Consider the following 22,590-nt stretch of genomic DNA (forward strand, 5'->3'; position numbering starts at 1 on the left):
AGACAGCAGATTTCAGCCAGCCCTGGTTCAAGAACAGACCTACTCCAGCTCGCTGTGAGAAGTCTATGATTTCAGGGCTGAGCCTGCATATTATTCTTCTGCTTTTCATTACTCAGCAGAGGCTGCAGCCAATTAATGCCAAGAACATCCAAGCAACACAGGCAACAGAGCCCAGAGCCTTCACCTTTTGCCAGTAGGAAACTCTGACGTTTCAGAACTGGCAGGCAGAACGGGCAGCATTAACTGCAGACTTCAGCTTATTGTGGGAGCAATTTGTTACCTCAAAAGGTAAACACGAATTCAGTTGAGCGAACTGCATTTAAAACAGCCTTTGTCAGTAATTCCAGGGAACTTAACTACACGCAAGCTGACCAAGATTCTCCTCTGACTCCGGGCTTGCTCACAGAAAGCACAGAGCATCCGCCGCTCATCAGTTCTCTCCCAGAGAGAAGCTGACTTGAAGTACTGAAATCCCATTAGCTTCTAGCTGCACAAAACAGAAATCACAGAAACAAGACTCGGAACAAAAGCATCGAAGAGCTGCTTTCACCAGCAGGCTACAAGCCCCTGCGAAACGGAGTGATGCATCCCACTGGAACACGCTCTGATCCTGCTTGCCAGTGGAAGGGCTGGCAGAAATAAGAGCCTGCAATAAAACCGAGAGCTCTAAGAGGAAGATCCTGGGGAAAATAAGTTACAGATTTTCCATTTAAATTACAAAAAAAAAAAGGAACCTCAATTTATCATGGTTTTGCATCACACTGGCTGCTTTGTTTCCAAGTACAACTGAGCTCTCCTCGCAGCAGGTTCAAGTCTCCCAACACTGAGGCTAGGGGGGCAGCTGACTCCTGCGTGCACACAGCGAACGGAGCCAGAGCCCACCACCCTCCAGGCAGATATTCCTGCTGCCTACAGTTAGTGGCACCCTAAAAAGACGTCCTCAGCTTTGGAGCCCCTGCTTGGGCAACAAATTCAGGGCTACCCCCTCCAAATCTCACCCAACAGGAACTTGGGCTTCAAGTCTCACTCCATAGGGCTACTTTCTTATCTGCTTTGGGTAATATTAGATGCAATCAGTGCAAAGCTTAGGGGAAAAGTAAAGGCAGGCATAAGTACGCAGCAAAACTGAACAAAAACCCGGATTTCCAGAAGATTAAATTTTTTCCCAGAAGCCCACTTCCTACACAAAGGCTTCTCCAGCCTCGCTGACAGTAACTGGTAGAAGCTGGCTCTGGCCAACATCAAGCAGAAGGCCTCATTCAGCTATTTCACAGAGGAGCATTGGTACAGGCAACCCTCCTACTGTGTGCTGCTGTTTGTTTTAACGCTTCCCACTGAATGTCAACGGAGACTAAAGAATGACAAGTACACAAAGATACCCACAATAAATGCCAGCCCTTGTTAGCTGAGTAAATTGTGTGCTTAGCTGAGTCTTAGAGGAATCTTTGCAGAGTAAACACCGCCAGAGCTATGTACTAGAGTAAATATGTGAAGAAGACGCAAAGACATGAAGAACGACTTCAGAGGAATGCAATTGAGTGGCACTGAATGCGATTCCTCTGATGGAAAAGTGTTGCTAGAACTGGGCCAGGACACAGCTTGATATGCAATGAAATCCTACCATCGTTGCTAGTGGATGAGCCCCTGTGTCTTCTCCTTCCCCCAAGCTGACAAGCCTCGAGTTCCATCCAGAGGAGCGCTCTGGGCTCTGCGAAGTTCTGCTTCTTCCCAAACACGAACCCAGAGCAGCTTGCAGAGACAGCCCTCACGCATCGTTAGGTTTTGCTCTTTAAAGTTGCCCACTCTGCCCAGCACAGGCTGTAATACCAGCCTTCAGGTAATTAAAGATGCACTATTTAAGACAGGAGGGATGTAGCGTGGCTGTGTTGGCTGCACAGGGGTGCGACTTGTCAAGACTTCAAGTAACACAGCCCAGCCTTCGCCTCGCCTTCGAATTCTGCTCAGGGGCACAACGCAGCGCTGTTAGCTCAGAACTCACGGGCAGCTTAGGTACATGAAGAACAAGTCACGGGCTTGACACAACTTGTTCCCACGCCGCCACCGGCCTCAGCACTGTCAAGGACACACATCCTCCTTTGCAAGGTCTTATATTTGCTTTTGATTAACCTTTATAATGGGGACAAGTTGGCTGCAGCAACTATTTCTTCGTGCTTAACAGCATCCTCATTCAAAACAAGAACTTTTGCTTTACAAGAGCTTTTCTCAGTACATTGTGTGTCAAGATACAGAACTCGGGAAGGACTCTCACACTCCAGCCACACATCCTTTGCCACCAGATACAAAAGATAGCATTTGGAGAGCTAATTCTGAATGCCTCATTCACATTGCTTTTGAAGCAACCTAAAAGAAGCCACATTCTGCAGCTAAATATTTTCTTTTACAAAGTTCTGAATATTCATTTCTCACGTCTCCCTCTCGGGTTTCCCCAGTAACGCTTCAACGATTTATGCTGATGCCAGAATGATTCAAAGAGATAATGTCTTTGACAGCTTGCTCATCATTAATAGTAGATTAATTTTAGTGCTTGCGAAGGAGTTAATTTAAACACCAGAAATAGGAGCACGGGCCTTATTTAAGTTTCTTTCATTGTTACTGCTGTTGGCCGCCCTTCCCATCCTCCCACCGGGTTGCAGTGGATAAGGCAGGAGATGGGTGGCAGCAAGGACACACTGCACAGGTTAGCAGTATCCCAAAAACTCACCAGTGCCAAAAGCCAAAAGGAGGAATTTGTTGCCACGCAGCCCAGGCAAAAACCTCCCTCCCTGCGGGGCACAGGATTCAGGCACCAGCACCCGACAGCGGTTATTTCATACCACCTAGTGGCACCAGCTCACCATTACAGCTGCAGAGCTCCCCACTGCTCCCTTACTGATGCAACGTGGGATTCGCCTGTTAAAACGCACAGAAACCTCTAAAACAAACCCACGCTTCTTCAAGCTGCTTTTCCCCCTTTTTCCTTATGTCATTTATGACTTAAATGACACGTCTTCGGATAGCGCTATTAACTAGTTACAAATTAAATCAAAGCAGGGCTGTACTCCAACCAGCATCCTGAACATGCATTTAATAGCTGTGCGTCAGGCATGCAGTTATCTCTGCTTGGAGCTCTTCTAGCTAAGACATCTTGTTTCCCAGACCAAGGTGGAAACCCTCTGAAACCATTGCACAGCACTGCCTGCCCAAGACAACAGATGGCAGAACAACTCTGCTACACATTTTCTCAGAACAAGTACGATCAAGCCTGCTCTTAGCTACTTGAACATTAATACTACCATAGAGGACAGCATTAGCTCTAAACCACTACCAGTGCCGTACAGCTTTCTGCTCTAGCTGTGGGCCAAAAAGACCCGCGGAAAGGCTTCTTTTATCTTTCCAGGATAAAGCATTTCACAGACCACCTGAACATAAAGCTCAAAGTTTCGAGATCTTTTAACCAGGCAGTCATTCACTCAAAGCAACCAACTGCCCTTAAAAGCAGTTTGCAGACTCGAACATAAGCTTGTCCAAAACACATCTTGGGATCCAAGCAGATTCCTTGGTTTAAATTCCAGAAGCTTCCCAAAAGCTGCGTTCATTCATAGGTCTTTGCATAAGATAGTCGTGATGCTGCAAAGCTTACCCTCGTTTCTGTAGCTTAGTGTACTCCTACGTAACAAGGTCATGGTTGGTAAGAGCCATTGAATAAAAGTATTTATTTTAATATGCTTGCAGAGCCACACATACAAAGTTCTCACCATGTCAGTGAGCACACTACCCTTTTACCCCACATCTACAGATGTAAAATATTTAATTACTAACTCGCACTACAAAATAAAGTAGCTATGATGTCAAGACATCATTACTCATCATCTCAATATTCTTGCTCTGTTACTACGAAGGCGGGAAAATTGAAATTGTTTTCACAAGCTGATTTGCATATTAAATAATCAAAGGTAACTCTTCCAAGAAGAGATTCATATTACTGAGCTGTTGCTAGCTAATAAAATATGAAATGGCATAGGAACACTCTTAAAGTGCATTACTGCATCTAAATAAATAGCAGCGTTTATGCCTCTTCAAAACAGAGGACCTGACAAGGAAGGGGTAGTGACCAGAAAAGAAGTAGATTATATAAAAAGCTGAAAAAATACCCAAGGCAAAAGCCTTGCGTCATTAGCCTATAAAGATACATCTTAATAACAAAAGCATCATACATACAAGACAGAAGGTGTTCTTCAGAAGTCCACAGCACATAATGGCAGGAGCCCTCCCACCCACCCCTTCTACTGAAGATATATGCACCCACTCATATGCTTCTTTGGGATTGCAGACAGTATTTCCCATTTAGCTACTGCCATTAGCACAGGCCGTTATAAAAATAGAAGCCTGCAGTGATAACAAACCAGTTAGTTTATCACTGGTAGCAGATAGCATCAGTCTGATAAAATCAACAGGACTCCAACGCAGCAGTACATTACGTTCATGGCTTTCTTCGCCTAAAAGAAAATAAAGTCAAGTAACTTTCAGATTTTCCACGGCAGCAGTTTTCCAGAACAGCAGCCTATTTACCTATCCTGTTGAACGTATACATATCACAGGCTTCCTATGCTAACAAATGCTACAAGCAAACAACTTATTTATCAAGAAGCAGTTGTTTTCACCTCCCCCCCCCCCCAAAAAAAATAGCCATGAGCTTAAAACAAAGCTTTAAATAAACTCATTAAACTGAAATAAACACAAGCCTCGAATCAATATGCAAACTAAATGATTTACTACCACTTTATGAAGCTGTAGCAAGGCTGCAAGTAGTAGCAGCCAACCTGAACGGGTCCAGTTTCCAGTGAGAAGTGGAATGTAGTGTATACTAACACGGTGACAGCCACATTCATGACCTTAGCTCGGAGACTACTCCCATTTCTGGTTACTCCCCGAAATACCTTTCCACTCTAGTTTTAAACTCTATATCCAAACAACACACACCGCACAAAGCAAGTGCAAGTTTTACTATTTCAATTCTAAATGCAATCAGTTTGGTTCATTTTGGCCTCACAAATACCTCTTTGCCTCTCCAGCCCTCTCTCCTGCCCGTAAACATGTCTTGCAAAACTACAAGTTTTCTTCCCCCGAGTTGAATAGGCGGCTTCCACAGCACTGCCAGCACCTATCTGCAAGAGGCCAAGTCTGGATATCTTCTGTTCTGCAACACCTAGTTTAGCAAAACTATCATATCCAAAGCATTTCTTTTATAAGTGAAAGATTTTATTAGATGTGGGGCTCAAACGTTGGGCACTAGCTTTACAAACTGCATGACCATTTCAACTTTTACTAGAAACTGGGGCTTCTGATTTGGGACACGTGCTGCGTGATTGCCACTCTGACCCCACCACGTTAAGGAATGATAAGAGAGCCCTGAAAAATTCAGTGTTATCTACGCATTCGGAGAGGGAAATTTCTTCTAGCATGACTAAAACCTGTGCTTCCTTAGCAGATGCCTTGGCAGTTGCACAGCTGGTAGCAGCTGAAATATTAGCTACTTTCAAATATGCTGTTGGGTATATCCCACGATTGCCTCAGCTCCCTCTGTTCCTTCAAAATGAATGCTAGGGTATTCGTAACCTTTAATTTCAATTTATCTGAAGGTGCAAAAATGAGTACATTTTGCTACAGCAGCATCTGATACAGGCTAGAGAGACTAGAGAAGGATACAGCTTAGAATTTTGCCACTGCCATCGCCAACCCTGTACCAATTTTGGCCTGTCAGGTCATGCTGCAGCCCCATTAGTGAACTCTGATTTGCTGCAGAAGGACAAGATCAAACCCTGACATTCTGCTCACTGCAATGAATATAGAGACCACGCAAGAACATGTCTTCTGGGTGACAGCCCCCTACAGATTCATACAGTCAGGGTTTCCAAGAACTGAACAAGCCTGTTCATCTTAAAGCATTAAAGCATACGCATCACAAACCTAAAGCAGGAAGGGCAGCAATGTCATGGGGGAAAAAGTGTTATCTCACTTTAGATGTTGCCAGGAAAGAGCACAATACCCAAACTAGAGAGGAAAGACACTTACTTGGGCTGAGCATGATGCTGATACCCAGGTCCAAGGGCAGATCCTGCCCTCATCTCCACTGCGACGGAACACTGAGAAGACACAGAGGCAGTTAGTCCTCTTGCTAACCCCACCCTAGCTCTCAACATTAAAAATCCTCATCCAGAGGAAACATGACACGTTCATCCTTCCCCCCCCTTCCTTTGTAGCTTACTCTGGTTTCCACATCAGTCCATTCAGAGTCTGCAGCATCCTCTGGTGGGTCAGGATTAGAAGGTGACGATCTCCGCTTTCGACTGAAGGATGAGTATGGAGGGAAAAAAATGTTACTGAAGCGTCATGTATTTTGATAGATTCCCGTACGCAAGAGAATACATTTTATACTTTCCAATGAAATACGTGTCTCTCAGCAACAGATCAGCCTTACCAGCAGCTCCAGTACCTGAAAGCTCCTCCAGGTTACTTTTATATGATTTCAGGTTAGACACAACATTCTGCTATTTAATCATTAGGACAGGAATCAGTTACTTGTGCACTACTGAAGTAGTGTCAGAACAACTCACCCTGTTGGAGATTCCTGCTTCAAAGTCTCTATCTCTGTGAACTGCACAGCCTGTCCACCACCCCTGGTTTTGAAGACATCACCCTGGAAGCCAAAATCATTTAACAAGTTACAGTTACTAAATCATTACGCCAGCAACAGTGCCAGTTTCCACACAAAAACTTAAGTGCTTAGAACACTAATTTCCTTTCAGTAGCCAGTAAGCATACATGCACAAATACATTCTCCCCCATTATACGTAGGATAAGGCACAACGAACATCTACCCTGATGATCATGCAAGATACACAGAACAGTCACTATGACAGGCTTCTGTCTGTTCAACACCTAGTTATTGCTATAAGATACGCAGAAATCGTGTCACAGGCTCAGTTTCAATGCTTCCATTCAACAGCACTAACAGGTATGTTACCTCTGTGAGGCTGCTCGGACCTACAAGGTTACCTTACAGGAGTGAGGTTTTTTTCTTTTTCTTTTTTTTAAATAAAACTCAAAAGAAAAAAAGGCAATGTCGAAAGGCCCGTGACCAAAGGAAAAATGAACCAAAAGCTACTTGCTACGAATTACAAAGAGCTCTCAGTTTGCCTTAGGTAAGCACAGTCAGCATTTTGGGACACAGCCACTGTTAGTGTTCAAAGCCTAGGTGATCTCACCAATTTGCTTGTTAGTTGACTAGTAGGAATTACATTCCGGAGCATTTGAGCATCCATCACTGCTGCAAGCTTACTTATTCCACTAATGGAAATCAAATAACAATGTTCCAGCAAGACTGACTCCACAAGATCAGCTGCAGCCACAAGCCTAAGAAATTTTCACTATAAATGGATTATTGTGTTTTACTGGGGGGAGGGAACGACGTGGACACACGACACACCACTTGATTACTTTCAGGAAAAATGGTGACTGAGAAACAAGCTTATAATGGTAAATATAAAGTAACAACAGAGTTCAAGAACAGCATTTTCAGACTCTAAAAGCTCCCTTGAATCCACCTGCACAAAGCTTCCAAATCCGATCTCCTAGCACAGCGAGTTAAACATACCCTCCTGCACGCCTGCAGCACAAATACATTGCCAGATACGGGATTTGACAGGGTTATCACGAGTTCACCACAAAGGTGTTTGCGTTACCTTAATTAGTTTTGTTTCAATCTCCCCATCAGAGGCTAGCTCCTGGTGCGTCAGCATATACTTGTCACACTTAGCTAGTGCCTTTTCGCTTGCAGCCGCCACCGTGATGGCATGAGGGACGTGCGGCTGCATGACCGTGTCAGTGGGCAGATTAGAAGGTGGCTTATGATCTACCCATCTCTCCCCAGCTGAGCGCGACCGTCTGTGTCTGAGGCGAACCGGAGGTGCGTTCTGATCAGAGTGGAAGAGAATCAGAAGAAATCAGCACACAGGAAACATCTCAAAGGATATCATTAGCAGAGTGAATTTCCCAGGTCTGGTTAAGATGCGTTTATCTGAAAGTTCAAAGCTTCGTTCCCAAACTGCTTTCAGAATCCATCCTGAAAGGCAGCATTACAAAGAGCCCTGTAAAGGATTCTTAATGGTTTATTTCTGTGCCAATTCTTGTTTCTTGTACATTTTAGGTGCTATCCAATCAGTTGCATTCCCTACATAGTAAAGTTTCCACAAGAACATCTTTATCTTTGGTAACGCTTCTCCTAAACTTCCAGGTTAAGTCTGATTGCTATAAACATATTAACCAACCTGAAAAAAGAAATTTGGAAATGTTTCCGCAGATTCATTCATGGATCAAGGAGTTTTGAGGTAGCAAAGGAAGCAGACCAAGTATGGATTTCCAACGTCTCTAAAGGATGCTAGGTCTCATAACACTTCTGAGTAAACAGAGCAGAGAAAAAGGAAGCGTCCCCTGTGCTAGTGTTATTGCTTCTAAGCTAAGCTGTTGGAAATCCATGAGAAGTGATTGAAGTTCGTACATTTTTAATCTTATGGTCATGAACATTTTCAGTTGCTCAGGAAAGCCAGAAAATTCAGGAAACTTGTTTAAAAAAAATTGGGTCTCTTCAAGACCTTTGAACAGGCATTTGAAAAAGTACTGCAGACTTATTTATACACTAAATTTTGCAGACCTCTGTAAGTCATAGTGAGGTTAGATAACCCAAAGCTATGAAAGCAAATCCCATCCGCTGTACTTTTATGTTATGAGCAGCAATTGGGATTTCTTTTAGCAATAGACTTGAGACGGGCCGTGCCCTTTACAAACATAAAGCAGCTCTTAAAAATTAGATGTGCACAGAGACATGTGGCTTTCAGAAAGAGTTTAAATTAAAATTGGAGAAAACACTCAAAATCCCCACCTCCCCCTTTTAGTGGGCAAGTACTTATTTTTGTTAGCACTTTGGGGAAATAATTCTGCCAGGGTGCCTTAAAAGTTATGTTCTAAAGGGAGGACACTGCCACCAGTCACACGTTACTGTGGGAGAGACAACATCCCTGATGGCCCTGATGGTTCGTTTACTGGTTAATTGGAATAGCATCTGCTTAAACACCCATTTCATATTTTAAAGGGCTGGCAAGTAACAAACTTCAAAAACGTTGTCAAAAAAATTAGTTTACCATAAGTTTCCCCCCCTCTTGAGAAGCTTTCTCAAGAAGGCTGATTTGAGGGGGCAGGGTGTTGTACAATTCTCTTGGATTTACCTGAGCCACTGCGACAGAGCTATAACGTGATAGAGACAGCACCGATACAAATAATTTGCACACATCGATTTAATGAAAAGTAAGCAAAGCCCCCCGGTTTTAACGCAGACATGAAAATTTGGGAGAACTATTCTAAGAGAGCTAAATTTAACAGTTAAAGTGAGATATTTGCCCAAGCTCTATTTCCAGTAGACATTTGCATATATGGCTCATAAGACCACCATTTAAGCTGCCCAGACTATGGTAAACTGCAGGCTGCAAGACAGATTTGAGGAGACAGACAAATTAAAACAAAGACACTCATAGCTAGGAAAAAGGTCTAGCTAGTTCAGAGTTCCTTACAAGAGCTATCTACGCACTAACAGGAAAGAGACTCACTGCTTTTAAAAAATTTTTAAATGCCAAATTAAGAACTTAAATAGAATAATGAGACTAGGAAATAGTACTGTGCTATAAGAAATAAATTTAGGGAAAAAAAATCCAATCTGTTTTAGGTGTGCTCAATGTAAGAGAGCAGTTGTGATGAACTTTTGAGCCAGACTAAGCAATGCTACCTTTAGCTTTTGACGGGATCAGCACTAACCCTGCAGCATTGATCCTCTTCTATTTCTAGCTCATCTCTACGCCTGGGAACCTCAGTGACTCCAGTCCAGCACATCCCTCGCCTTCTGTCTGAGGTGTTATAGTCTCTACTTTGTTCTGGTTCTTGTTGTCTACTCCTTGCATTAGAAGTGCCACCGGTATGCTTGTGCGAAGGGGTTTTCTGCTCCCATTCCATAACACAGGAAGCCACAGAAATGCTGCTACAAGAATTAGAACGTCTGTGCACCTGGGGGTTGCTCACGAACCGCTGGCTGCTAGGGACTTGAGTAATTAAATTACTAGAAGGCTAGAGAGAATGGGAAAGAAGTTAGTGAACATACAGAACTGTCAACTCGTAAGGCAATCAAACAGTGTCACTCTGCATACTGTCAGTATTCAATTTGGCTATTTGAGCTTAGAGGTTTGGGGAGCTCCTGTGTTGCAGTGACAGCATTAAGAATCGGGTGTTCTTCCAGTTCGAGGAGCATTAGGAGACAGGAGCACAAATAAAGAACACTGATAAATACAAGAGGAGAAGGAAGAATTCAAAGAAAGCTTAGTCATTCAAATTCTGTGCTCGGGAACTATTTTCTAGCCACTAAAGAAAAGTAGTCTGCGTTTTAGTTCATTCTTATAAATAAGCTTGTCCCCATATGAAGGAGCATTTTAAAGGTAACTTACAGGTACTGGTGAAGGAGACACTGATCTCTGGACAGGCTTCTCTCTGTCTCTCTCCCGTGAAGGCCTCTCTGGCTTTTCATTCTTTGGTTCAGTAACAATGGCCTTCAGTTGCTTCAGTTTTTCATCTTTGACCCAAAGTTTGTTCTGCATTTCCAGCTGCTTTGCTGCTACACGACGCTCCTACAGAGAGGAGAGAGGAAAAGCATGAAGTAACATTATACAAAAACACAAGTAGTGCTGAAAATTTTGAACAGGAAACAGTTTTTCCCCACTGAGATACAAACTATGGAAAATAATTATATATCAAGCTAAAAAGATAGACTTCCCAGATTATAAACCAGTACCATTTTGCTTCCTAAATTAGTGGCAAATTGAAGCACTGTCTAACTACAGTTCCATCAGTGGTCCTGAAGCAGAAAACAGTCCTACAGTAGTTTAAGGCAATCCTTCGGAACTCCTTTGCTTATTGCTCATCAAGGGCATACCTGAGCAAGAGTTTACATGAGGATAAAGAGGAAAGTCCAATATTGGGCTTCTACTGACAATTGACAGAATGAAAGAATCACTCCCCAGAGAGCCACAAACCGAGAAGAACAAGTTCTAGATATTGAAGTAAAATGGAAGTACTCAGGAGAGCTACTCTAGCTGTATCACAAGCCCTTGAGGAATTTATCCTATCATACCACGTTTATAAAAGTTAAGATGAAAATGTCTGTTCAAGTCTGTAATTACAAAGACAAACTCATCTTCAATCTTAACGCTATTACAAAAGAAAAAAAACACACTCCAAGCCCTCACAAAAACAAACTCCCCAGCTCCCCTCAGCATGGCTCCATTAGACAGCTCTAATATTTATGGCAGTGTACTTACACACTCCTTCTCCCATTTCATGGTCGTTTCTGCCACCATGCCTTGCAGTCGTGCCTCCAACCTACGCTTGTCAGAAGCCTGACGCTGCAATTTCTGGCTCTTGCTTTCTAGTTCTTGCTGAAGATTACGCTTGTCTTCTTCATAAATTGTAGCAGTTTTCTCTAAAATTTCAATCTGGAGGAAGAAAGGATGAACTTAGCTATGCACAACCATCTAAGCCCAGAACACCAGGTTAAGATATACTAGATATATTAGCTGTTGTACCAATATATAAGATAAGAAGTCCAGATTCCAGAAAGTTTCAGATTTTACAACTTTTAAGAAAGTTGCCCTTCTTAGTGTATTAGGAAAGGCCTTTGGCACATAGGGACATGGTTTAGTGGTGGACTTACTAGTGTTAGGTTCATGACTGGACTTGATGATCTTAAGTGTCTTTTCCAGCCTAAATGATTCTAGGATTCTAGTAGGAAAACCAGAATGCCAGAAGTGTTCATTAGAAGTTTCCCACGAAGTACTTTTAACCTTGCCTCTAATATCCATCTTACAAGCACCTCTGATGTCAAGAAGTTTGCCAAACAAGAGACAGAAAATGCATGTTGTACTTCGGAGTTGTACAGCTTAGAGCAATATAGAAACTAACCTTGTATTCCAAAGTTTTAATTTTCTTCTCCAGACGTTCTAGCTCCATTTTCTGTCCTGCTATTGTTTTCTCTTTTTCAGACAATTTTCCTTGAATGTAGTTTTCCTTGGATATAACACTGGAATCAAATTCTTGCAGTGTAGTCTTAAACGCAAGCACTGCAAGAGAGACAACACACTTTACCTTCTCTCCCTATACCCATAGCATCAAAATGAGTTCTTCTCCTACCAACTTAACGCTACCAGCTACTCCATTACCTTAAAGTTTTCTTTTTAAGCTATCAATCTAGACAAGAGAAGAGATGCTGTAGTAGTAATAAGGGCATCAAAAAAATCTAACTCCACATCGATGTTAAAATTCTTACCATTTTTGGCAAATTCTTCTGACAACATTTGTCGTAGCTTATGGCGTTTTTCCAGGACTTCAATAAGCTTTGGAAGTGTTTGATCATCATTAAGATCCAATAGCTCACATGAAGGCAATGGAGGAAAGTTCTGCAGAAATATCTCAGAAGCAGATTGCTCTTCTGTTTCTGTAAGATTTAAAGCCAAGAACGTCTGTCAGCAAGCTACAGAGCAGAAAATTTCTATTTGACAATGCATAGCCACAGATCATTCCACAGTATTCTAAAGCAGACAGAACTTAGGATAATTAAAACTACATGTTTTTCAGAATAGATGACAGTATTGAGAAAAGACTAAGTGTGATATTTTTGATTCACTCCCTTATAACACCTTCAGGCAACTCTTGATTTCTAAGGTGGGTCCAGAGCATTCAAAAATAAAATAAATCGAAGTTTCATCTTCAGCACAATTTCTTTTCCAGAGCTGCAGTAATGGGACCATGAATTCGACTCATCACCAATAAAGAATTACTCCGAGATTTGTAGCATAAGCCCAATTACTGCATAAGTAGTACCACTGTATGAAAAGAGCAGTTCAGGTGTAACTGTTACAGAGAAAGCTCACAACTAACAGTTTGATGCAGTTCCTTGTGTGCCTTTACGGCTCAAATAATTTGTTTTAAAGACATCTTCACCTCCTAAGAACAGCACAGGCCAGTGCTGTAAAGACCCAGTGTTCTTGTATTTACCTCCATTGACTGGGCCACCACGCATCTCCAACTTCCGCGCGAGTTCTTCTCTGAAGGCCTGATTCCTAAAGCGCCGCCCTGGTGTTAGGCCGCACAGAGGTCTGTCAACAGGTCTTGCCACTTCAACTTCCTGAGTCATTTCTGCAAAACGCATGACTTGCTGCAAAAGAACGGAAGCAAGCTCAACAATTAAACTAAAGCAGTCCAAATTAAATTTGAAAGTGATACTTTAGATCAATAAAAGTTTTAGCAGAGACATTATCAAGCTATAATCTCAACTATTTCCCAGCCAGATAGCTTGCCAATCCAAAGCTGAGTGTCTAAAAATCTTACCAGTAAGATCTTCCCTACTTCAGCCCCCAAGGAATCACAAACCTGACTGTGCAGGTGCCTTAAGTTCCTGCAAGTACTGTCATAGTGGGGAGAAAACACCTAAATATGACTATTTAGACAGCTATAAATAAGAGAAGCTTCCTACCTATATTACATGCAAGTAGTAGTTGTACTTTTTAAGTGGACAAATAAGATTTAGAGGACACATTTGCCCTAGAGTATTATACCTGATTACCTGAAGTGTCCAAGCAACAAAAGTTACCACTCCTGCCACCTACTAAACAAGTACAGTAATTCAGTCGTAAACACGAGACAAGAGTAGGTGAGGATGAGATAAGAACTGCAAGAAAGTTACCAAGCTTTCTTCATAGTCCTCAGCTTTAGGATTAACGCATACAATCATACGCACTTTTCCTTCACCATCAAAATAGTTCTTGAAGAGATGAGTCAGCTTGGAATCTCTGTATGGAACCATCTTAAAGTAGAAGAAAGGTCTAGTAAGGTTACGTTACACCAGCTCTTCATCAGATCAAAAGATAATTAGATGACGGGTTGCATACCTTATTTGTTCCATACATCTGGTTTTCCCGTAGAACTTCAATACATGTTCTTAATGTCATTAGTGACTGATTAATATTACCTTAAAATAATGAAAAAAAGCTCTGTAAGAAGCTATTGGATCATGCTCAAATTATTTAGCAGTTTACTTAAAGATAAACCCCCTGGACCCTGAAGTCATATTAGTTAGATAATCATTCCAAATAATCTGAAGCATTCATGAATTTAATAGCTTCTATAAAGAAGTGTCTAGTTTCCAAACTGGAGGATTAAGACTGTCAAACCAGATAACTGAACATCATAACAGAACGTTCATTGTTCCTACAATTTCTTTACTAGCAGACAACACTAACGTAAACGTATCCTAGCATATAAAACTAACAGGCTTTCTAAACACGGCACATACCTGCTTCCCGCAACCTGTTCCCTTCAGCTTTTGTTCTATTAGTCCTTTCACTTCCAGCAAGATCAACTAAGGACAGCTGGCTTAAAGTGATCTGTTCTTTCTCCTGTTACAGACAAAAAGGGAGACAGATTATTAGCATTCTATTCCCTGCCTTCTAAGGGGGCACTGGAAGAAAACACGCACACCTCACGATCCAACTATGCACCACTTTTTTGTGTGTGAATAAGTTTTATCAAATCCTTTCTGTCTTAGGCCACAAGACAGATTGTAACAAGTACACTCGCTCAAAGCCTCAAAGTCTTATATTCTTACATTCTTAATGTGTTTTGTTCAAAACAGAGGTGAAGAACAAAGGAACGGGCAGCTTTGTTGACCATTTTAATGCTCTACTTAAATTATAAATAGGAGACTAACTTTGTTGAAGACTTCAGAAATTTCATAATTTTGATTTACTTCAGAACGAAACTTCTAACGATCAAGATGCATATTCCCGAGACAAGGTAACTGTTTCAGAATGCCATATTACAAGATTCTCTTTTTCTAATTTACATATACATACATACACACACAGCTCTTCTTTAATAGCCTGCCCCAGAATTCACCTGTAGCACATTATCTCCGTCTGCATCCAGGGGTGCCTGAGCCAACTTTATTATGAAAACACTGTGAGATCGGCTAGATTCTCGATTCAGCTGAGTGTTTGCAATACGCCTCTTCTTTTGACCTGTTTAAAAAAAAAAAAGCATTCCTTCCAGAAGTCTGTTTCATTTAACAGACTTGCCACCTAGCAAAGCCAGTTCTGTTTTCAGCATGGCAGCGTAAAAGATTATGAGTCTGTACTAGATGTAATAAGTTACTTTTCAAGATTTACCTTTCCAAAACACTTCAAAAGCTTCTTCTGTAGATTTCACCTCTACTTCTGTGCATCCTGTGACATACATATTGTGATTCTGGTCCTCACGAAGTATTTTGGATTGTGGAGGTCTTAAGGGCAAGGAAGGAAAGAACAATAAAATGAGTGGAGGTGTATATACAGCAGCACGTTATGTCAAGCAAGTTTTCTTTTAAGTACAAAATTCAGACTGAATACGTCAATCATCCATACAGCAGATGTGAGAGGAAGTACAAGTACAGGGACACACATTCAGCAAGGATTAGTTACACTTCAGCTACTGCTTTAATTGAGAAGCCACATTTAATTGCAATTCTTGCTAGAAATCATTGGTTTGAACGGCAGCTATTGTTTTTCTACATGCATATGCTCATACAGAAGCAAGATGGCTTCAAGAGCAGTCTATATTTGCTAGTTAAGCAAGAAGAGATAGAGAGTCAGTCTATTTTCTGCTTCTACTGCAAGTAAATTTCACTTTTCAATAGTGGGAATATGCTTATGCACATACATAAAGTCACCATTTCGCACAGGAGTGTTGCAATTGTTCCACCTAGCAAAAAAACAGCGTTAAAAATATTAAGTCATTCAGCTTGTCTGAAATCATTTCATATTTAATGCACTGTAGCTTCCGTAAGTGGAAATAATCCAAGATTTTTCCTAGGCTGATTTCTGGACATAAGCAAGACACTAAACCCAATTTTAATTCTTTTTTAAAAAGCGTTCAGACATTCAAACTCATTTGAAAGCAGTACCCTGGAGACTGCTCTCAATGTTTTGGTGCAATAACTTGTTTTGCTCTAGTCGGTCTTTATAGATCAGCCAACTCTTTAATTAACACATGTACCAGTAGATATGCATAGTATTTTCTTTAATGGATTTAGAATCAAAAAATATGTTCAACTAAGTTTGATTTGCAGACTCTTTTCCCAAAAGTCACAAGATTCACTGATTTTAGACAGCAGCCAAGTACACACCTTCCCAAAAAAATTCAGTAATTCGCTTATGAGACTACTCATTTCTGTTTCTATGGAAATGACTGGCATTGAGCAAAGAGATACACAAGCTTACATCAACTGTAAAGCAACAATAGCAACTTTTGCCCAATACAGTTATCCAGAGAAAAATGTCAGCTACGGAATGGCTTACTCTTCAAGTTGCACTCACCAGCCAGGAACAGTACTTGCAGAACAGTATGAATAGACTTATAATCTCAGCAGGATACAACGCTGCCTAACAAATATTTACTTGCCTCCCACTATGCTAAGAAAGGGAGCACTAAGTCTTAGCATCAACAGAACAACCACCAGTACTTGGCACACTTAAATACTGTTGTCTGGACTCCTTACGCATCACCTTTTCCTATGTGATTTTTTGAAGCGATTCACATGAATGAATTGAGCCAGACTTGACAACAGCCACAAAGACAACATAGCTCTCACAAAAGCGTAACCAAAGCTCACGAATATTCATACTGACTTTGGTTTTATCAGCTCAAAGGGAGCTTCCTCCAGGAGGTCATATATGTAGTTGTTGTAGATCTCGATATAAGAAACAAAAACACTGTAGACATTATCTTCATCAACTTCGTCCACTTTGCAGTGATCTTGCACGTTTATCATATCAGCAAATTCTGGGTCCATTTGTCGCCTGCTGATAACACACAACAAGTGATTGCAATGGAGCATCCACAGACAGTTAACATGTCAGACAGTGACTACAGTCAAAAAGCAAGTCTACTGACAGGTGGCACGATCCGAGAACAGAAAAGCTCACCCTAGAAACTAAAACCAACACATCACTTTGCAGTCCCATCAGATTAAAAAAGTTAAAACAGATAGATTTTCATCCAGCAGTGCTGTACTTGGTTGCAGTAAGAATTTTTGCCTTGCAAAATTCCTGGATGGTTAGCATTTGGATCACCCACCATTCAGCAATTTTTTGCAAAACACCCTTAAGTTCACAGTATCACTACTTTATCAAATCACGGCATTTTATTTATCGGAAAATGGGTACAAAAAATAGCCTTATTCTGCCTGATTCTAAGTCTTAGAATCTAAATACTTCATTATGCAATTGCTCAAGCCACATGAAAAGTAATACACTAACATACTAACTTTTCATTAAGTTATTTTTCTTTTTTCAAAGGAAGGCTAAGGACACCAAGGTAATTTAAAATCACAATTCCAGATTAACATTTACGTTAAGTAATTTGTTCTGCGCGTTACAAGAGTTACTCACTTGCCAGATGGAGTTTTGGGAACAGGCATGGCATCTCTTTTCTGTCGCTCTAATAGAGCGTCTACTTCGCACTGAACATCCACACCATTCTTGTCATCAAGCTTAAAAACCTGAAGAGGGAACACGTTTAGACAATACAATGATAAACATTAGAGAACACGAGGTGTTACCCAGCAGAAGACAAGCGATTTGATCAGGCTGTCTAGCAATCAGCAAATACCTTACTAACACCCCCTCACTAACACTCAAAGTGCCGGCTAATTCCAAGCAGATTTAACAGGTATTTCCAAAATACGAGATTTTCATAGAAGCTTCCAAGCTAGAATGCTACCAAGGAAAATGCTTCCAGTATTACTTCAAATATATTTAGGTAGCAAAAAATCAGAGATGCCTTACCACAAGAAAAACTTAACAGCACCTCCTATATTATTTTAGGCAAGGAATGAAACCTAGTCACAAGATACAAAAGCCACAGGAAACCAAGTAATTAAAGAATAAATGACAATTACAAGGACAGCCAGACCACAGAAATGGTCTTCTCCACCTCTTGAAATGTCCGTCCTAGATACCAGGCCTGCCTCTTCGGCCTTCTTCAAATCTCATGGTTTGTTTTTTTAAGACAGGAGTCAAACATTTTAAACTTTTTAAAATGCAAAACTACTCACAAATCGCTTGGCCTGGAATGGTCCTATGCTGTTGAAGATCATATCCAAACACCGTGGGAGAAGTCCTCCGTCACCAGGAGATCCTGTCATGGTGTGTGTTTTCCCACTGCCTGTCACCCCGTAGGTAAAAAGGAGACCTAGGAGAGACAGAAGACTCTCAGAAAAGCTTGATTATATTCACACTCCGTCTGTCTTGGGTAAAATATACGTGGGAAAAACGATGACTCCTTTGGAGCAGCTAACAGTAAGCTACCCCAGCCCACCAAAAGCCATTCCTAGTCAATACCAACGCGTGCATCCCTCATTGAGGCACACTTCAACTACAAGTCACGGTACTTAACCTGTGTTCGGAAGTGAAAATGGAAGGAAGCCACTAAGCCCCACATGTGTAGAGATCTAATTTATTTTGGACATTACTGAGGGGATTGACATTAGCCAGATACCTCAAGGACCAACACTGAGACATCAAGCTGTGCCCAGGACAGATTGATTTGTCTCTGTGGTCAGTCTTTAGGTGAATAAGTCATCCCTTTCTGCAGAAAAAAGGCTTCTTCTGTTAACAGTGTACAACAAAGATTACTCCTTGACGCACATTACATGCACTCCATAACACAGGAAAATAAGTTTACAAGTAATGAAAAACAAGAGCAGCTCCCAGGGAAGTCGTACAGAGAAGCTGAACCACAACAGTTTCACTGCAAACAAGGTGTATACGTTTTTACCTAGACAAGCTAAGAAACCTTAAGACATGCAAAATCATAGCAATAGCAAAAAGGTGCAGGGTAGACCCACAGAAGCGGTAGAGAACAACAACTACTTCCTTACCATTTTTCCCACGAATGAGATCTTCCACTAGAGGTTTAGCCACCACATCAAAAACGTCCTTCTGAACGACGAGGGTGCCAAACACCTCTTTGAACGAATACTGCGTCTGAAGCAAAGAAAATACAGCGCCCTAAACCTTCCGTTTCCCTGTCCAGGAGTCACTGCTTCAAAACGCTTCACTCTTTAGAACAGCTTTCCATCAGCTTAACACAACGACAAAATCTACTTTAGGATCACACCGGTGTTTGAACGCACGCAGCTGCTCCACCACAACTACTCCAGGAATAAGCTAAGATTTGCAAAACAAAGCACAGCAACCAGCCAGTTTTTATAGAACTTAAGTCCCCAGTAACTGGAATGATCGCAAAGCCTGACCTCCCATGCCAACAGTTTTCGGTTTCAAATTTCTGTGTGAGCTGCGGTCATCATCTGTGCAGGCACTGAGCAAAGCAACACGCACAATGGCCAAAGCCAGAATGCTCCAGGTTTTAGTCATCTTCTTTTAAGTTCATGTCTTTTTCCAGCCAGTTCCAGGATAGGTTTTCAATATATTTTTGACCACTCTGGCCACTTTGCATCAAAACGCTTATTCACATAAATAGTTGAACTAAGAGTTTTTGAACAAAGGCTTGTTTACGAAATTTTGAATTAAGCCTTTGCCCATTTTATTTAAGACTTTGAAGATAACTTTATATACTTCAAGGTTCTTCCATACCGAAATCGGAAACAAAGTATTCTGCATGCCAGCTAGCGCTCACTGCATTTTATTCACAGAAAGCCGCAGACATTGTCTCATGGAGAGCTACATGGCTGTGCCGGGGACCTGTAATTAACTGTTTCACAACCAAACGGTGCTCAGCACTAGAGGGCTTCAGCTCCTCGTTCTGTGCATGTGACCTGAACCCTTCTTTCCTAGGAAAGATGACATTGGTCCAGTAACAGTACAAACTGCTTGGAATAAGCGCCCCGCTACCTGCTTCCCACTTTGTGCCGTTTCACTACTGGAATAGTTCAGTTGAAAGGGACCTGCAGAGATTAGGCCCAACTGCCTGACCGCTTCAGGGCTAACCAGAAGTTAGAGCTCATTAATGAGGGCATTGTCCAAACACCTCTTGAGCACCAGCAGGCACGGGGCATCAGCCACCTCTCCAGGAAGCCTGTTGCACAGTTTGACCACCCTCACGGTAAAGAATTTTTTCCTTAACGTCCAGTCTGAGCCTCCCCCGGTGCGACTTTTGTTCCTGGTGTCCCCTCATCACTTCCCAAGGAAGACATTGGCACCTCCCTTCCCTCTTTGCGTACATAACCTACAGCTTCCCCAAATCCAGTACATGCACAGACATTGCCCAACTTCAGTTAAGGATAAATCACCCGTTAATTTCATTTATGCCTCGTTTTGCATAGAGCTGCTTTCTGTGAACCAGCCCTTTGCAAACGAGTCCTTCCAGCAGTCCATGGATTTGGCAGCTTTACTTTTGCCCTTTCACGCTCACCCCTCCACCCCACAAAAGAATCCTTATGTGCGCAGAGGATACATCTGATGGCCAAGGAAATCGTGCCTTTTTACTCTAGGCAGGCTTCTGAATTTGGAAACCGGCTCCCCGAGCACACAAACCACACGGGAGCTGCTCTGCAAGCTGTGGCGGACCCCGTGAGCCAGCAGGGAACCCCGACAGGGGGGAAGGCGCTCCCGCCCACCCCCGGCAGCCCCGGGCCCTTACCTCCCGGTACTCCCCGTTGCGGAACACCCTGTACCCGTCGGGGGGGTGGATCTGCACCGTGGTCTCGTTGATCACCTCGATGCAGCACTCCTGGTCCTGGCGGCTGAGCGGCCGCACCCTGCAGTACACCTGGGGGGGGGGTGTCAGAACAGGGGGGGGACAGGGCCCGGCGGGGCGCTCAGAGTGGGACCGGGGGAGAGGACCGGGAACCGGGGGCGGGGGACAGAGATCAGGGGGCAGATGGACCGGGAACCGGCAGATGAGGACCGGGGGGGCCGAGGCGGACCGGGAACCGGGAGATAGGGACCGGGGGGGGGCGGGGGGAAGGGACGGACCGGGAACAGGGAGAAGGGGACCGGGGGCGGGTGGGCGCACCGGCAACCGGGAGAGGTGGACCAGGGGGACGGACGGACGGACGGACCGGGAAGGGGTGACCGGGGCCGGGGGGTGTCTGGGGGGCCGGGGGGGGAGTTTCTGGGGCCCGGCCCGGCCCCGCTCCGAGCAGCCCTCCCCCGCCCTCCCCTCCCGACCCCCGGTCCCCCCCCCCCGCACTCACCCCCACGGGATCCTTGGGCCCGGGGGCGGGCGGCTTCTTCAGCGCCGGCCTCCGCGGCGTCTTGGCCCTACTGGGAGAAGGAGCGAGGCGTGAGGGGTGGCCCGGGGCGGGGGGCGAACCGGGCCGAGGTGAGGTGAGGGGCTGAGGGGCCGGGGGCCGACTTACGCCGCCTTCATGGCGCGGGGGGCCGGGGCCGGGCCGGGGGTCGCGGTACGGGGGTGTGTTGGGGGGGGTCGGGGCCGGGGCCTCCCCGGAGCCGCTCTCGGCGCTGCCTCCGCCCGCGCGCCCGCTCGGATTCAAATGCAGCCAATCAGCGCGCGCGCCGCCGCGTAGCGTCGTTGCGTCACGGGGGGACGACGCCCGCCCCGGCCCGCGGGCGTTGCCGTGGTGACGGCCCCCTCCCCCGGGGCGCGGCCTGCGAGCGCGGGCGCCCCCCGCTGGGCCCTCGGGGCCTGCGGGCCCGGTTGCGAGGAGCGCGGGGTTGTGGTCACACAAATCACGGAACGTCCCCGGCCACCAGCAGCCCCCCCCAGTCCAAGCCCTGGTTCCACACAGCGCCACCCCAAAATCAGCCCCTGTGCCTGAGAGCGTCGCCCAAGCACCTCCTGAGCCCCCCGCCCCGCAGCCTCCTGTGGGTGCCTCAGAGATGGGGGCACCCGGCACGGGGTGGGAAGCGGCCCCTACGCACCTTGCCTTACACCCCTGTGGGGGCTCTTCAACAGCCAACAAACATTTCCTTGAGCCCAGATTAAAAAAACATTGCTGCAGCGCGGGGCTTGGGCTCCCCTGTGCATGGGAACCTCTCCTGGAAGGCTGCGGGGGCTGTTCTTGTGTTTGTTTATGTGCATAGTTCAAATAAAGGTTTGGGATCAGGAAGGCAGGTATAATCCAGCAAAGCTCCCTATGCCAGGGCCTCTCTTCGTACCCGGTGGCTGAGCTGCTACCTGCCTGCAGGTCGCTCGGTTAATTCCTAGCCCCTAGGAAATGCTTAGTGGTGGAAAAGGAGGCAAGGGTAAAGAGCCCGGCCAAATGAGCCCATTGAAAGACCAATTTCCTGAGAAGGAAACGCACTTCTAAATCAACTGGGGAACTGGGGCAAAGGATGAAGTAGCTTGGATTTTAACCCCGGTTTGCAGCTCAGAAATCCTCCAGTGGGCTGAATTCAGTCTCACTTAAACCACTGACTCCAGCCAAGTTCTTCATTTTAGTGTAAATTAACTAAATAACATTAGCTTGCCCATTTTAAGAGA

The 22,590-nt window shown here is 44.0% G+C and overlaps 1 protein-coding gene across 9 annotated transcripts; it reads right to left on the reverse strand.

The window, feature by feature from the left end:
• Positions 1-3,689: 3,689 nt before the first annotated feature.
• KIF23 (kinesin family member 23) lies at positions 3,690-21,600 on the reverse strand. Of its 9 annotated transcripts, none has more exons than XM_067003668.1 (24): positions 21,506-21,600; positions 21,341-21,410; positions 20,785-20,913; positions 19,064-19,169; positions 18,239-18,375; positions 17,574-17,683; positions 16,812-16,982; positions 15,844-15,885; positions 15,315-15,427; positions 15,046-15,167; positions 14,444-14,546; positions 14,040-14,119; positions 13,835-13,954; positions 13,147-13,306; positions 12,419-12,586; positions 12,055-12,212; positions 11,415-11,588; positions 10,545-10,724; positions 9,865-10,170; positions 7,743-7,973; positions 6,615-6,697; positions 6,266-6,347; positions 6,073-6,143; positions 3,690-4,496 (listed from the first exon to the last, which is right to left on the reverse strand). In XM_067003668.1, exons 1-24 carry the CDS (start codon positions 21,514-21,516, stop codon positions 4,481-4,483), a joined length of 2,943 nt encoding a protein of 980 aa, XP_066859769.1. In that variant the 5' UTR covers positions 21,517-21,600; the 3' UTR covers positions 3,690-4,480. The 9 variants fall into 9 exon arrangements, with proteins under 9 accessions (XP_066859769.1, XP_066859768.1, XP_066859770.1 ...); XM_067003667.1 differs by having other exon boundaries at positions 16,812-16,985; XM_067003669.1 differs by having other exon boundaries at positions 16,812-16,985; positions 21,341-21,407; positions 21,506-21,583.
• Between the last annotated feature and the right edge of the window lie 990 nt (positions 21,601-22,590).

The sequence above is a fragment of the Anser cygnoides genome, chromosome 11 (assembly GCF_040182565.1).
Source record: "Anser cygnoides isolate HZ-2024a breed goose chromosome 11, Taihu_goose_T2T_genome, whole genome shotgun sequence".
NCBI lineage: Eukaryota > Metazoa > Chordata > Aves > Anseriformes > Anatidae > Anser > Anser cygnoides.

Bases quoted from the DNA above. Each gene is read 5' to 3' on its own strand.
- KIF23 (XM_067003667.1), bottom strand. The intron at 12,587-13,146 runs GTAAATACAAGA...TAAATCTTACAG, and splicing joins TGGTGGCCCAGTCAATGGAG to AAACAGAAGAGCAATCTGCT. The intron at 11,589-12,054 runs GTTAGTTTCTAT...TTCTTCCTCCAG, and splicing joins TTAAAACTTTGGAATACAAG to ATTGAAATTTTAGAGAAAAC.